Below are 16,906 nucleotides of genomic sequence, written 5' to 3'. Positions count from 1 at the left end.
GGTATGGTTTTAAACTTAATAGCATTTCAGTGTATTAATACTTCCTAACAATTAGATTTTGCACAAATAGTGCTATCTAAACAAACAAACAAAAAATAATGCGTTATATGGTAGGAAATTATATTTAATAGTAGCAAAGGATAAATTAAGCTCTGATACACTCAGTACTCAATCACAAAACATATAACATTCCTATAAACTATCTTGTATGTTGTAAAATGTATAATTATTCATATGCATACATATGAATTCCTCATTTATTTAAATATAATTTCAGCTTATCTGGGTACTACAATTATTACAGCTCAACAGGAAAGAATTTTTTTCAAACTGTCATATTCTCTATGAACCACCAAAACATGAAAGTTAAGCAAATGCCTGCTTTGAATTCCTTTTGCTTTTTGTTGTTGCTATTGATGTTGTTTTCCTTTACAAAAATCAAGTGAATACAGCAATTCATACAGCAACTACTCTACTGAAGGCAGAATGGAAGAACATTTGTCATGGTATATAACTTATTTAACATTTTAATACACTATTCCTAGGTGGGACAAAAATCAGAAATTATCTTATAGTTAATATGAGTTCATTTCTTGCACAATTAATTCCTCCAGGAATAATAATCCAAAATGTATTAACTGAAAATAAATATATTTATGTTGAAAAAAGCCAGCATTTGAATGCATGAATAATTATTTAAATGTGTTTTTCTTACCATGGCAAGAACCTTCAATTTCTTCATATCCTGTACTGCAGATACATCTTCCAAGAGGAACCAGCCAATCTCCATCAGCTCCACAATAGAGCTTAGGAGTGTCACGCTCTTCTGCACTCTTCACACAGGAGCCCCTTACTTCAACCAAGGAGGAAGAATCAACCCTTGGGATAGTGTCTGGAAACACGGCCAGGTTACGAACAGTAAAGGGGCATTTTTTGTAGAAAACACGGACGGAAACTAGGGCAATGCATGCCCCGATGTCTTGAAAAGCCAGATAAAATCCTTTCCTTTCTATAGGCCCCAGCTCACGAATCTCAGTGTTGAGTTTGAGGATGCGATCACCCAAATCCATCTGGGTAAAACTTTCATCAGCAGCAATTGTGTCAATCTTTGTATACTGGCTTGGCTTGAATTTAATTCCATGGGACTCATCTGACTCCACATAATATAGATTAAACGTTTCTTTGCAAGTCCCCAAGACCCATGGGATGCTATTACAATCCCTCAGTGTAAACTTCATCTCCACGTAAATTTTCTGAGCTGCATCACGAGAGATCCAGTTTGTACGAAGCCAGTTGTTTTGGTTTGGCTCCATCACATTGCATACCTGGTATGTGTGAATGGGCCTGTTGTGTTCATCCATTTCAGTGATGGCATCCCACTGCAAAGAAGAAAAAAAAAGAAATGATTATAAAACCACAGTAGTTAAACATCTATGATTACCTCCAAAATTTTCTGTTTTACTGAAAGAAAAAAGAATAAAAAGGATACAAGTGAAGTAAAGCAGCCTTTCATTTCAGAAAGGGTTCTGAGCATACCAGCTGTCCTGGTATGAACCTTACCTTCTTACATGTTAGTTGCAACATCAAGGGACACTTATTTATCCTCTAACTTCTCTGGTGGCTCAGATGGTAAAGAACCCGCCTGTAATGCAGGAGATCCTAGTTTGAATCCTAGGTTGGAAAGATCCCCTGAAGAAGGGAATGGCCACCCAGTCTAGTATTCTTGACTGGAGAATTTCCATGGACAGAGGAGCATGGCGGGCTATAGTTTGTGGGGTTGCAAAGAGTCAGACATGACTGAGTTAGTGACTAACATTTTCATTTTCACTTTTCTCCTCAACTATAAAATGAAGCTTATCGTATAGTACCTGTTTCATAGGTTTGTTGTGAAGTACAAATTAATTAATATATGTAAAGAACTTCAAATGGTTTCTAGTACTCTATCCTCAGTTGCTCACTCATACCCTACTCTTTGTGACCCCCTGGGCTGTAGCCCACCAGGCTCCTCTGTACGTGGGATACTTCAGACAAGAATACTGAAGTGGGTAACCATTTCCTTCTCCACTAGTACTCTGTAACCAGCCTAAAATAGCATCTACTATGTGATCAAATAACTAGACCAATGATAAATGCGCTCCAGTTAACCATTTGTCTTCATATCCAATTTGCCACAAATTGAAGTATATTTTTCAGTATTCAGTTAAATATATACATGTCTATTTTGATAGAAAATGTGTACATAGACTTCCCAGGTAGCACTAGTGATAAAGAACTCGACTGTCAAATGCAGGAGACAAAAGAGACATGGGCTCATTCCTTGGGTCGGGAAGATCCCCTGGAGAAGGAAGTGGCAACCCACTCCAGTATCATTGCCTGGAGAATCCCATGGACAGAGGAGCCTTGTGGGCTATATAGTCCATAGAGTCGCAAAGAGTCGGACATGACTGAAGTGACTTAGTAGCAGCAGGAACATATATAGATAAGACTTCTATTTATTCAAGAAATACTTAAGTATTATTCTGAATACTAGGATTGCAGTAGTGAACAAGCTGAATAAAAGCTCCCTGTCTTCAAGGATCTTATTTAGAGTGGGGAGAGGCAATAAAAATTGTAAATTACTCAACTGAACAATATGGTAGAAAGTACAATGGAAAAAAAATAAGACAGAGATGGGGGGAAGAGGCCTGAAATTACAGTGTGGCCAGAGGAGGCCTTCCTGAGGTTCTGACATTTAAGTAACATCTTAGAGGTGAGATAGTGAAGAGGAAATAGTAAGTACCAATCCCTGAGGTAGGAGTGTATAGATATGTTTTAGGAACAGTTTGAATGGCACTTAACAGAGAGGCAAACATGGTGCAAAAAAGTTTTTGTAAGAATTGGAAATACCTTGGTTTTTGCTCTGAGCTAGATCACTGAATTATCTTCACTTCTGTGTTTACATACAAGAATTCTGCCACTTATATGAATAGAAAAATCTTGTTTATCCTTTTTTTTAAGTTTCAGTAAAAATATTTGAGCACATTGAAATTAACTGGCATTGTCATTATTTATAAATCTAATATCACATAATTTTATATTACAATTTAGATTTCAATTTTATTTGTTTAATGAAACTTAAAACAAATTTCAATAAAACAAAAACACATTTTGGTACCCTTACGTTCTTTTTGGGAAAACATAATATTTTTATTAAGGTAAAATGGAAATGATAAGCTGTTTTCTATAATGAATAAGTATTCTATTCTAGACACCATACGTCAATGCTTTATAATAAGATTGTTTAACTCATCTAGTTTGCAGCTTCTTATTTTAGTTGGATGTAGAGAGTTATCTAACCAAGACTGGTGGAATGTCAATTGGTATAGTTTCTAACAGAATAGCCACTTTTCTCAGTCTACTGGATTGTTACATCATATAATTTCCACTTTAAAATTCCACAAATAAACAATTCATTTTATCAACTCCGCAAACTTAAAAACAATTCCGTATCTAAAATTTTATTTGTAATTTTGCTTGCTTTAAATTCAGAAGGTATTTTCCAGAAACAATGAGTTCCTTTAGAAGTGTGGATATAATTTTTGCAAAATACACCCATGACTTATCAATGGTGATCCAACATCTCAAAGAGGGCCATGAAATTATTTATCTAAGTGTCTTTCATTCTAGCATACTACAGGTGTTATATGACTCTTTTACACTTAAATTTAAAGACAAACCAGCACTATTAAAGCTCATTCAATATGGTGAGCTAACCATTAAGAATATAAATAGACAAGATATAAATAATAAAACCTGAGGAAAAACTATCAAAATAAGTGTTTGAAATTCTATGCATTCTAACCATTGAGGAGCTTCTAAAGTACTTATTCAGATCATTCTTGTTTTACATAAATCTCTAATCAAAATTGATATTGTTTCACAGGGAATGTATGTAATTTGGCACAGTGGTAAAAAATCCTCCTGCCAATGCAGGAGGCACGAGAGACACAGGTTCAATCCCTGGGTGGGGAAGATCCCCTGGAGTAGGAAATGGCAACCCGCATCAGTATTTCTGCATGGAGAATTCCAGTCCATGGGGTTGCAAAGAGTCAGAAATGACTGAGCACAAAGCATACACACTGCATCCTCCACTCTAAAAGTACAGAGATCTACAGTCAATGATTTCTGTTTGAATAACTACATTTTAACAACTTCAGACTATACCCCTTCCTATTAATAAAAAGTATTAACCATACTCTCAATCAATTCTCCTAAAATAGGAGACTAACTAAAACGTGAAAAACTGTATCTGTAACAAAAAATTCTGAAATCATCGGGCTTCCCAGGAGGTGCCAGTGGTAAAGAACCTGTCTACTAATGCAGGAGATGTAAGAGATGAGGATGCGATCTCTGGGTCAGGAAGATCCCCTGGAAGAGGGCATGGCAATCCACCCCAGTATTCATGCCTGGACAGGCCCATAGACAGAGGAGCCTGGCGGGCTATAGTCCAAAGGATCATAAAGAGAAAACATTCTGAAATTATCACATATCTTTATTTTAAAATGCATGGGGTTTGGAAAAAATGTTTAGATGGAAAGAAAGCTCACGAATTAGAAGCATAAGACATTCATACACTGAGTCAGAACTAATCTGAACCAGGAGATAAGGAGATAGCAAAATACATGTGAACACTGAGAAACGTGGTTCTTTTCAAAGCACTGCATGACGATGCTTAACAAAATGGGACTTAATTTTCTGTGATAAATTTATGATATCTGAGAAACAACAGTGAATTTTCTCTTTAATTAAAGAAGAAGAAATCAATTAAAAAGAAAGAAAAAGAGATTAGAATGAGATTCAGTTATCAAAACAGCCAAAACGGATCAACTGCTAAATTTCTTCTTACACAAGAATATTGAAAGTGATTTAAATTATATTTTTGAATTTGAATATGATCAAAATAAGAACATGAATAAACTCAAGATTGGTATAAGATCTAAAGTGCTAAAAAATTCATAAAAATATATTATCATTGGTGTATATATAAATGGTATCATATTCAAATCACAATGTATCTTTGGAAATACTGTATTACAAAAAGTGATGTTTCCATTTAGTTATATAACTGTCAGTTATAATTTCCGAGTATTAAAGTAAATAGGGCCTCTAAAAGTGTAAGAACCAAGGAAAGAATGGTGGTATGAGGGCTCACATACCAAATATCTAACTATTTTTAAATGATAATTCACTCTTCAAATAAGATCAAACTGGAAGCATGCTTGATTTGCCTACTTTAGAAAGATACTGGAAGGTTAGGTTTAAATTTAAAATACTTAGACTTCTCAGAATTTCAGGCTAGCATGTGGAAGTCCATCCAGAGCCAACTCCTAGGTTTAGTCAACCCCATTTCTATTACCTTATCTAACTCCAGGTAAATCCCATATCATGAAGGGCTTCGCAGAAGTACATATATGAGTTATAATACTACTGTAAATTAACTCTGCTTCAATTAATAAAAAGGTTAAAAAATCTCAATTTGGAGTAAAATGCACTGTAATTACTCTTTAATATAAAAGAGTTAAATATATTATAAAAACTTTTATGTTCTGTTCATTACTGGGTAGTTAATGTAAACATGTGCTTCAACACTCTTCTGCCACATAAAGTTCTCCACGGATCCTACAGATCCTATGTTAATAAATTCAATTCAGTTCAGTCACTTAGTCATATCCAACCATTTGTAACCCCATGGATTGCAGCACGCCAGGCCTCCCTGTTCACCCCCAGAGCTTACCCAAACTCATGTCCATTGAGTCGGTGATGCCATCCAACCATCTCATCTTCTGTCATCCCCTTCTCCTTTTGCCTTCAATCTTTCCCAGCATCAGGGTCTTTTCAAAAGAGTCAGTTCTTTGCATCAGGTGGCCAAAGTATTGGAGTTTCAACTTCAGCATCAGTCCTTCCAATGAATATTCAGGACTGGTTTCCTTGAGGATGGACTGGTTGGATCTCTTTGCAGTCCAAGGGACTCTCCAGAGTCTTATCCAACACCACAATTCAAAGGCATCAGTTATTCAATGCTCAGCTTTCGTTACAGTCCAACTCTTACATCCATACATGACTACTGGAAAAACCATAGCGTTGACTAGAGGGACCTTTGTTAGCAAAGTAATGTCTCTGCTTTTTAATATGCTGTCTAGGTTTGTTATAGTTTTTCTTCCAAGGATCAAGCATCTTTTAATTTCATGGCTGCAGTCATCATCTGCAGTGATTTTGGAGCACGCCCCTGCCAAATAAAGTCTGTCACTGTTTCCATTGTTTCCCCATCTATTTGCAAAGAAGTGATGGGACAGGATGCCATGATCTTAGTTTTCTGAATGTTGAGTTTTAAGCCAACTTTTTCACTCTCCTATTTCATTTTCATCAAGTGGCTCTTTAGTTCTTCTTCTCTTTATGCCATAAGGGTGGTGTATATTTGCATATCAGAGGTTATGGATATTTCTCCCAGCAATCTTGATTCCAGCTTGTGCTTCAGCCAGCCTGGCATGTCACCTGATGTACTCTGCATGTAAGTTAAATAAGTGGGGTGACAATAGACAGCCTTGATATACTCCTCTTCCAATTTGGAACCAGTCTAGTGTTCCATGTCTGGTTCTAACTGTTGCTTCTTGACCTCCATACAGATTTCTAAGAAGGCAAGTAAGGTGGTCTGGTATTCCAATCTTTTGAAGAATTTTCCACAGTTTTTTGTGATCCACACAGTCAAAGGCTTTGGCATAGTCAATAAAGCAGAAATAGATGTTTTTCTGGAACTCTCTTGCTTTTTCAATGATCCAGCAGACATTGACAATTTGATGTCTGGTTCCTCTGCCTTTTCTAATTCCAACTTGAATTTCTGGAAGTTCATGGTTCACGTACTGTTGTGGCCTGGATTGGAGAATTCTGAGCATTACTTTGCTAGTGTATGAGATGAGTGCAATTGTGTGATAGTTTGAGCATTCTTTGGCATTGCCTTTGACCTGCTTCATTTTGTACTTCAAGCCAAATTTGCTTGTTACTCCAGATATCTCTTGACTTCTTATTTGCATTCCAGTCCCCTACAATTAAAAGGAAATCTTTTTTGGGTTTTAGTTCTAAAAGGTCTTGTACGTCTTCATAGAACCGTTCAACTTCAGCTTCTTCAGCATTACTGGTTGTGGCATAGACTTGGATTACTGTGATATTGAATGGTTTGCCTTAGAAACAAACAGAGATCATTCTATCATTTTTGAGATTGCATCCAAGTATTGTATTTCAGACTCTTTTGTTGACTGTGATGGCTACTCCATTTCTTCTAAGGGATTGTTGCCCACAGTAATAGATACAATTTTCATCTGAATTAAATTCACCCATTCCACTCAATTTTAGTTTGCTGATTCCTAAAATGTCGATGTTTACCCTTGCCATCTCCTGTTTGTCCACTTCCAACCTGCCTTGATTCATGGACCTAACATTCTAGGTTCCTATGCTATGTTGCTCTTTACAACATTGGACTTAAATTCCATCACCAGTTATATTCACAGTTGAGTGTTGTTTTTGCTTTGGCTCTGTCTCTTCATTCTTTCTGGAGTTATGTCTCCACTGATCTCCAGTAGCATACAAACCTGGGAAGTTCATCTTTCAGTGTCCTATCTTTTTGCCTTTTCATGCTGTTCATGGGGTTCTCAAGGCAAGAATACCGAAATGGTTTGCCATTCCCTTCTCCAGTGGACCACGTTTTGTCAGAACTTTCCACCATGACCCATCCATCTTGGGTGGCCCTAGATGGCATGGCTCATAGTTTCATTGAGTTAGTCAAGGCTGTGATCAAATTGGTTAGTTTTCTGTGATTGTGGTTTTCAGTCTGCCTGCCCTCTGCTGGAGAAGGATAAGAGGCTAATGCAAGCTTCCTGATGGGACAGACTGACTGAGGGGGAAACTGGGTCTTGTTCTGATGGGTAGAACCATGCTCAGTAAATCTTTAATCCAATTTTCTGTTGATGGGCAGGGCTGTGTTCCGTCCCTGTTATTTGACCTGAGGCCAAACTATGGTGGAGGTAATGAAGATAATGGTGACCTCCTTCAAAAGGTGCCATGCAAGCACCGCTACACTCAGTGAACCCAACCTTGCAGCAGACCACCACCAATCCATGCCTCTGCCAGAGACTCCTAGACACTCATGGGCAAGTCCAGGTCAGTCATTTGTGGGGTCACTGGTCCTTTCTTCTGGGTCCTGGTGCACACAAGGTTTTGTCTGTACCCTCCAAGAGTCTGTTTCCCAGTCCTGTGTAAGTTCTGGCGGCTCTATGGTAGGGTTGATGGCGACATTCTCCAAGAGGGCTTATGCCATACCTGGGTCTACTGCACCCAGAGCCCCTGCCCCTGAAGAACACAGTTTAGGCTCAGTCTCTGTGGGGTCTCTGGGTGCTGATGCACTAGGTTTGTTTGAGTCATCTGAGCATCTCTATTGGGTATAGGGTTTGATTCTCAATGTGATTTCACCCCTTCTATCATCTTGCTGGAGCTTCTCCTTTGCCCTTGGCTGTGGGGTATCTTTTTTTTTTGGATCCAACATTCTCCTGTTGATGGTTGTTCAGCAGTGAGTTATAATTTTGGAGTTCTCATAGGAGAAGATGAGCACACTTCCTTCTACTCTGCATTCTTGGAGTCAGTTTATAGTATATATTAAATTCCATAACATGAATGAAGAAATTAGATACAAGAACTGCTTGCTCTTACTGGACTTATAATATTTTAAGGTAACAAATTATGAAAATATAATTGATAGCACAGAACTGAATATAAGAAATAAACCATATATATAGTAAATAGAATAACTGTAGAAAGGACAGCAACACTTGTGAACAGGGGTGGCTTGGCAGGTTTGGTCAAGACAGAGACTGGACTTTAAAGAATTACAGGATTCAGTAAAGCAGAGGGAGAAGAATATATAAAAAATAATGTTTAACACTAATCTATATGCATATAATTTTTGGCAGCACAGTCCTATACTATTTATATTTAGTGAGTAAAAGTTTTTGCCCCTATTTAAAACAAAAACAAACATATATGTACTTATTCTCCAGCTGTGAAACATTTTGGAGCACAGGTTTCGGTTAAACAAGAATCAGTTGTAGACCAAAGTGTTCATTCTTTCATAAACTTCAAGGGCACATTGGATTCCTGAGGGCAACTATTTGTATCCTAAATTTATAATGTTAAAGCTTGCCCACAAATGTTAACATATTTGGTCCTCATCAATCCAATAAACTGAGACTGATACTTTCATGTTCATGGTACAGAATTCAATACCTAGGAACTGCATGGGCCATTGACTGGAATCAGGCCCTCTAACTTTATTTTCTGCCTTTCATGATGTTTTGCTGGTGTCTTTTTGGCCTCTCCCAGGTCTAGCCAGTTTTTAGAGACAGCAAAAAGCTCTAGGCCTAGAGCATAGCTTTCATATGCAAATCAACCAAACTTGAATCTATAGGTCCAACTAGCTTCTTATTTAACCCTCACACACCAAACCAGTATTTCTTCTATCTTAAATCATCCCAGGATCAGGAACCAGGCCACCAGAGACCACTCTGTAGCCCAAAGCCTGTAGGAAACTAGCCAATCCTTAATTGCTTACTCTGTTCTACCTTGCATTTCCCACAGAAACTCTAATAAAGGCTCTGGCTCAGGTTTTCCTATCATGCCTGTCTTCTGTCACTTGACCAAGACCCATTCCTTCACCTGTGGCCTTCTGTGGCATTGACAACCTCCTTCCAAGAACCTGTGAGTATAATCAACTTCTTTTCAAGTGTAATTCTTGTTTTCTCCTATGACCACACTGACTTTACCATACCATTATCTAGCATGTACATTCCTAGAACAAACAGCTATATGGTTTATGACATATTCTTCCTGGTAACCCTTTGGAAGACAACTTGCTTAATTAAAAGCTTTTGTTGAGTAAGACATTCCAAGTTACAAAGTTTTTCTATTCATCACATGTAATCCTCTGCTTGATCCAAAGAAACAGATTCATACGATGACTATTAGACATAAGTTCTCTGTATCCAGCCACAAAAGTAGATACTGTTTGTAAGATATTCTACCCCTGGAAGCATGTATTAAAGTAATTAAACAAGGAAGCTATTAGACTGAAGTAGCTTATGCTTTGACAGTCTATCTGAGCAAATCCAAACCTAAGCTATAGTGAAAGAAAGTGAAAGTGTTAGTCGCTCAGTTGTATCCAATTCTTTTTGACCCCATGGACTGTAGCCCACCAGGCTCCTCTGTCCATGGGATTCTCCAGGCAAGAATACTGGAGAGGGTTACCATTTCCTTCTCCAGGGAATCTTCCGAACCCAGGGATCAAACCCAGGTCTCCCTCATTGTAGGCAGGTTCTTTATAATCCGAGCCACCAGGGAAGCCAAAGCTACAGTAATTTCATATAAATGCACCAAGAAAATAAAATCAAAACCTAAGACCAACCAATCGCAAACAGCCAACCAGCCTCTCCCAAATAAGGTATTCACTTAAGTTATAGCCAATCAAGTGATTCCCTTGCTTTGCTTCTATGTCTGCTATACATAGCTGCTGTTGGCAGAGTAAGCCTAAACATTTTTCATTTGATGTTGTCTGATTCAAACTGAAATTAGTGATAGGGATAGAGTAGAATAATTTAGCATTAAGGGAGTTTGGGAAACCACTGTAAGCTAAAGACAATGCAAGAAAAGAATCCAGTAACCTACTCAATGGAAGACCAGGTGCACACTCAAGTCACAAGTCTTGATAGTTAAAATACGAGACAATAGATATGGGGTCTGAATCTTGTTGTATGAGGTCAAGGAGTTAATTGTCCTTGAAGAGGAGCTCTTCTGCATGTAGCCAAGACAGGAATATAGGTGAAAGCGGAAAGAAACTAGGTAAAAGGAGACACTACACCAAAATCTGAGATGAATTGCTATTTTTTAGTATATGTTCTCACCTTACTGTTAATATACATATGATTTAAATAGGGCCATGGCAATCTCAGCTAAACCATATAGGGTCAAAGGTAGAACTATGATGTAAACCTTGACATCCACCTAAGAATGATGAAGAAAGTAGTCTTCTTCCCTCCTTACTTTTCTTTTGGTTATGAAAATGTAACCCTCTTTTCTCTTGGGGCTATGCTCCTTTGCTGCCCATTTGTATCTCTCACAAGCTTCCTATGCTAATAAACTCACTCTCTGTCTGTTATTTTGCTTCACTCAGAATTCTTTCTGGGAAGAGACAAAAGAACTGAAGCTTCATTAATTCCTGATACCAGGTGAGTGGTTTCAGTTAAAAGACAGTGCTTTCAAGTCACCTCCTAAGCTAGGGATCATGGGGATCAATCTGAGGTGTGGCGGGGTTCAAGTCGCATCCAAGAAGCGTGGCTTCATTATTTCAAATAAATTCTTAGAAATTTTATTATGCCTCAGTGTATTTTTTTAATACATGTATATGTTGAGTTTTGTTTTACTGAGGTTTTTGCTATATTATATAATACTGAATTGTTTTATATCTTGGTATTTTAAGTCATATGAAAATATGAAAAATTAAAATAAACAATATGAAATGGAGGAGTTAAAATATTTTGAATTTACTTCCTTTCTTGTAAAAGCAAACTGCTGACAGAATTGACCAACTTAACAGAAGACCTAATGATAAGTTTAATTATTTCATCAACTTCTATAATTACTAGGTATATTTACACATTTCAAACTGGAGAGTAAGTTATATATGTGCTTGTCTTAAATAGAGGTAGGACTTTAACCCACTGGAAAACACTTGGTATATAGCTCAAGTTGCCAGAAATCTGTACATGTAGCTTAGTCCCGTACATCACCTATTTCTCCACTGATAGATCTCTTGGGCAGTCTCATTTAAAATGAATCTTTGCCTGTTTGGGGGAAAATGGATACATGTATGCATATGGCTTCACTATTCATCTGAAACAATCACAGTATTGTTAATCAACTATATCCCAAAAGAAAATAAAATGTTTAAAATAAAATAAAATGAATCTTTGTTAGAAGTGATGTAAAATGCTTTGAATAGTCCTTTATTGATGCTTGAGGGTTTTCTAAAAATCCATTTCTATCTTCACAGGGTGAATTTTTGTTTCCATAGCAAGCTAAATAAATTAGACCAAAAGCTGGATTCCTTTTGGGTATAGAAAATCAAAACAAGGAAATTAATTCCTAAAGTGACCAGCAGTCACTGTGGAATCAGACTGCTTTTTTTTTTCCCCTCAGAGAACAAAATAAGGCAATCAAATAGCCTTTCTAGGCAAGAATATTCAGATAATTAGACTGTGTTGGTAAACTGACTTAAACATCCAAAATTCTAACTTGAATCTCTCAAGTTTATACCTTCTTCCCTCTAAAATCTTCAGAATTCAAAGGGAATATAAATATTTCTTTTAAAAAAATTTTAAAAATTGAAAATAAAAGCAGATAGTCTTTCTCAGCATATTACTCAGCACAGAACTGTTGGAAAAATAATACTATTCTTAAAAACCAGTGATAACTGTTTTTTTAAGAGTGATAATAAAAGTGATAACTTTCTCAAAGGGCATAGATCAAGAAAATTTTAACAAAGGAAAAGAGCAATAAACTTCACACTAAAATTCTTAACCTCTTTATCTACAGACAGGAAAGGGAGGGGAAAAAAAGAATTTTTTCCAGTGATTTCTAGATTCCTTAATATCTTAATAATAAACAGTGCCAGGCCTGATTGATTTAAAAGAAAAATCAGTTAAAAAAATATATATATATATCAGTAAAAACAAACAACATATAAATATGCTGATAGGAGGGCTTCCCTGGTAGCACAGATGGTAAAGAATCCACCTGCAATGTGGGAGACCTGGGTTCAATCCCTGGGCTGGGAGAGCTCCTGGAGAAGGGAATGGCAACTCACTCCAGTATTCTTACCTGGAGAATTTGCATGGACAAAGGACCCTGGCTAGTTACAGTCCATGGTGTAGCAAAGAGTTGGACATGACTGACATCTAAGCACATAGGGACTAGGGAAGGAAGCATTCTAATAAAAGAAGAGATAGTTAAATGTGTGTGTGTGTATATATATATATATATATATATACTTTTGCCTTTACCTGTGCTTCCTAATGATTAAGTACTTCTTTATATGCATGTAGAACCAGTTTCCTCTCTTCCCTTTTCTCTGTCTGCTTTTTTTAAAAACCACATGTACTCTAATATTAAAATTCAGTTCAGTTCAGTTGCTCAGTCGTGTCTGACTCTTTGCGACCCCATGAATTGCAGCACACCAGGCCTCCCTGTCCATCACAAACTTCCATAGTTCACTCAAACTCATATCCATCGAGTAAGTGATGCCATCCAGCCATCTCATCCTCTGTCGTCCCCTTCTCCTCCTGCCCCCAATCCCTCCCAGGATCAGAGTCTTTTCCAATGAGTCAACTCTTCCCATGAGATGGCCAAAGTACTGCAGCTTCAGCTTTAGCATCACTCCTTCCAAAGAAATCCCAGGACTGATCTCCTTTAGAATGGACTGGTTGGATCTCCTTGCAGTCTAAGGGACTCTCAAGAGTCTTCTCCAACACCACAGTCCAAAAGCATCAATTCTTCAGTGCTCAGCTTTCTTCACGGTCCAACTCTCATATCCATACATGACTACTGGAAAAACCATAGCCTCGACTAGACAAACCTTTGTTGGCAAAGTAATATCTCTGCTTTTCAATATGCTATCTAGGTTGGTCACAACTTTTCTTCCAAGGAGTAAGCGTCTTTTAATTTCATGGCTGCAGTCACCATCTGCAGTGATTTTGGAGCCCAAAAAAATAAAGTCTGACACTGTTTCCACTGTTTCCCCATCTATTTCCCATGAAGTGATGGGACAAGATGCCATGATCTTTGTTTTCTGAATCTTGAGCTTTAAGCCAACTTTTTCACTCTCGTCTTTCATCAAGAGGGTTTTTAGTTCCTCTTCACTTTCTGCCCTAAGGATGGTGTCATCTGCACATCTGAGGTTTTTGATGTTTCTCCCGGCAATCTTGATTTCAGCTTGTGCTTCTTAGAGCCCAGCGTTTCTCATGATGTACTCTGCATATAAGTTAAATAAGCAGGGTGACAATATACAGACTTGACGTACTCGTTTTCTTATTTGGAACCAATCTGTTGTTCCATGTCCGGTTCTAAGTATTGCTTCCTGACCTGCACATAGGTTTCTCAAGAGGCAGGTCAGGTGGTCTGTTATTCCCATCTCTTTCGGAATTTTCCACAGTTTGCTGTGATCCACACTGTGGATGTTGGCAATTTGATCTCTGGTTCCTCTGCTTTTTCTAAAACCAGCGTGAACATCTGGAAGTTCACTGTTCATGTACTGGTGAAGCCTGGCTTGGAGAATTTTGAGCATTACTTTACTAGCATGTGAGATGGGTGCAATTGTGTGGTAATTTGAGCATTCTTTGGCATTGCCTTTCTTTGGAATTGGATGAAAACTGACCTTTTCCAGTCCTGTGGCCACTGCTGCCTTTTCCAAATATGCTGGCACATTGAGTGCAGCACTTTCACAGCATCATCTTTCAGGATTTGAAATAACTCAACTGGAATCCATCACCTCCACTAGCTTTGTTCGTAGTGATGCTTTCTAAGGCCCACTTGACTTCACATTCCAGGATGTCTGGCTCTAGATGAGTGATCACACCATCGTGATTATCCAGGTCATGAAGATCTTTTTTGTGCAGTTCTTCTGTGTATTCTTACCACGTCTTCTTAATATTTTCTGCTTCTGTTAGGTCCGTACCATTTCTGTCCTTTATTGAGCCCATCTTTGCATGAAATGTTCCCTTGGTATCTCTAACTTTCTTGAAGAGATCTCTAGTCTTTCCCATTCTGTTGTTTTCCTCTATTTTTTGCATTGATCGCTAAGGAAGGCTTTCTTATCTCTTCTTGCTGTTCTTTGGAACTCTGCATTCAGATGCTTATATCTTTCCTTTTCTACTTTGCTTTTTGCTTCTCTTCTTTTCACAGCTATTTGTAAGGCCTCCTCAGATAGCCAGTTTGCTTTTTTTGCATTTCTTTTCCATGAGGATGGTCTTGATCCCTGTCTCCTGTACAATGTCACGATCCTCTGTCCATAGTTCATCAGGCACTCTATCTATCAGATCTAGTCCCTTAAATCTATTTCTCAGTTTCACTGTATAATCATAAAAGGGATTTGGTTAGGTCATACCTGAATGGTCTAGTGGTTTTCCCATCTTTCTTCAATTTAAGTCTGAATTTGGCAATAAGGAGATCATGATCTGAGCCACAGTCAGCTCCCAGTTTGTTTTTGCCGTCTGTATAGAGCTTCTCCATCTTTGGCTGCAAAGAATATAATCAGTCTGATTTCAGTGTTGACCATCTGGTGATGTCCATGTGTAGAGTCTTCTCTTGTGTTGTTGGAAGAGGGTGTTTGCTATGACCAGTGCATTTTCTTGGCAAAACTCTATTAGCCTTTGCCCTGCTTCATTCTGTATTCCAAGGCAAAATTTGCCTGTTACTCCAGGTGTTTCTTCACTCCCTACTTTTTCATTCCAGTCTCCTATAATGAAAAGGACATCTTTTGGGGTTGTTAGTTCTAAAAGGTCTTCTAGGTATTCATAGAACCATTCAACTTCAGCTTCTTCAGCATTACTAGTTGGGGTATAGATTCGGATTACTGTGATATTGAACAGTTTGCCTTGGAAACGAACAGAGATCATTCTGTCGTTTTTGAGATTGCATCCAAGTACTGCATTTTGGACTCTTTTGTTTTAAATTTTTAATTAGTAACTTTTAAATTTGTCTGTCTCCATTTGTAATAGATCCTAGCTATCATCTATATAGGAAATTAATATGTGGTAAAAAAGATATTTTAAATTTATTTCTTCAAAATGTAGTTATGATAAATACATAAAGGGGAAATACAAAAAGGATATGAAATATTACAAAAGTTCATTTTCAAAGATATACAATCCAAAGATCAAATGACTTAAAATTAGCTAGCATCACATTGGTAGATGATTGATTTATAAAAAAAAAATGAAATAGTCCATCATTATCTGATATTTTTCCAAAAGTAAAATATAATCTAAAGGCAGATTTAAATGAAACAAAGAAACAACAAAATCATGATAAATCCATAATTCTTGAGTCCTTGTATAACTTGTTACCAAGGGTTTAGTAGTATATGACTAGAACTAATTATTCCTCAAGATTAAATTAAATTTAAATAAGAAAGGGAGCAAAGGAGGGGGAAAAAGATCTCTAACTTCATTTTAAGAATGATAGAAATGGTGAGAATGAAAAGAAGTCTTCATTTTTAATATGACATATGCCTGATTTGCTCCAAATATTCTAGCTCTTACCTTGCATAATCCAAATAAACTAAAGTTGTTAACTGTACATAGGCGTCTCATTTTGCAACCTGTAGTGGCTTAATTTTTAAATCATAAGTATCTAATATTCTCTACCAAAGGAAAGTTTGTTAAATGGCCCTTCTTACTCTAATGTGATATTTTCCTGTGAACCACTTAAATATTCATTTTGAGTCAATATTCTGACATAAACTTAGAAAATTAGTGTCCTGAATTCTGCTGTGAGGCATGTAGTTAATAACATAAATCTGTGTTGCAGGAGAAAAGTGAAGGCTCTGCATTTAAATGATAACTAGTTTCGGAGAATAAAACAAGAGGCAAAATGCATCATGTGCAGATACATTTCTATTTCACTTTGGGCAAACATAAAACTTTTTTATTAGCACTACAAAGATATTTAATAAAAAACTAAGAACTCATTGGCATATCTGGAAGACAACTACTAAGACTAAGTTTTATGAATAAATTTATAACTTTGGATGCATCTATCCTATTAATAAGACCAA

At 37.1% G+C, this 16,906-nt stretch overlaps 1 protein-coding gene across 1 annotated transcript in view; it reads right to left on the bottom strand.

The window, feature by feature from the left end:
• Positions 1–16,906, bottom strand: part of EPHA6 (EPH receptor A6) — a 959,528-nt gene that overhangs the window by 766,757 nt on the left and 175,865 nt on the right. The window contains exon 3 of the mRNA XM_052649809.1: positions 716–1,379. Coding sequence (XP_052505769.1) covers positions 716–1,379 — 664 coding nt within the window. The remainder of the gene's footprint in view (positions 1–715; positions 1,380–16,906) is intronic.

Source organism: Budorcas taxicolor, chromosome 1, assembly GCF_023091745.1.
Source record: "Budorcas taxicolor isolate Tak-1 chromosome 1, Takin1.1, whole genome shotgun sequence".
Lineage (NCBI taxonomy): Eukaryota > Metazoa > Chordata > Mammalia > Artiodactyla > Bovidae > Budorcas > Budorcas taxicolor.
This window is presented reverse-complemented; position numbering and strand designations above follow the sequence as displayed.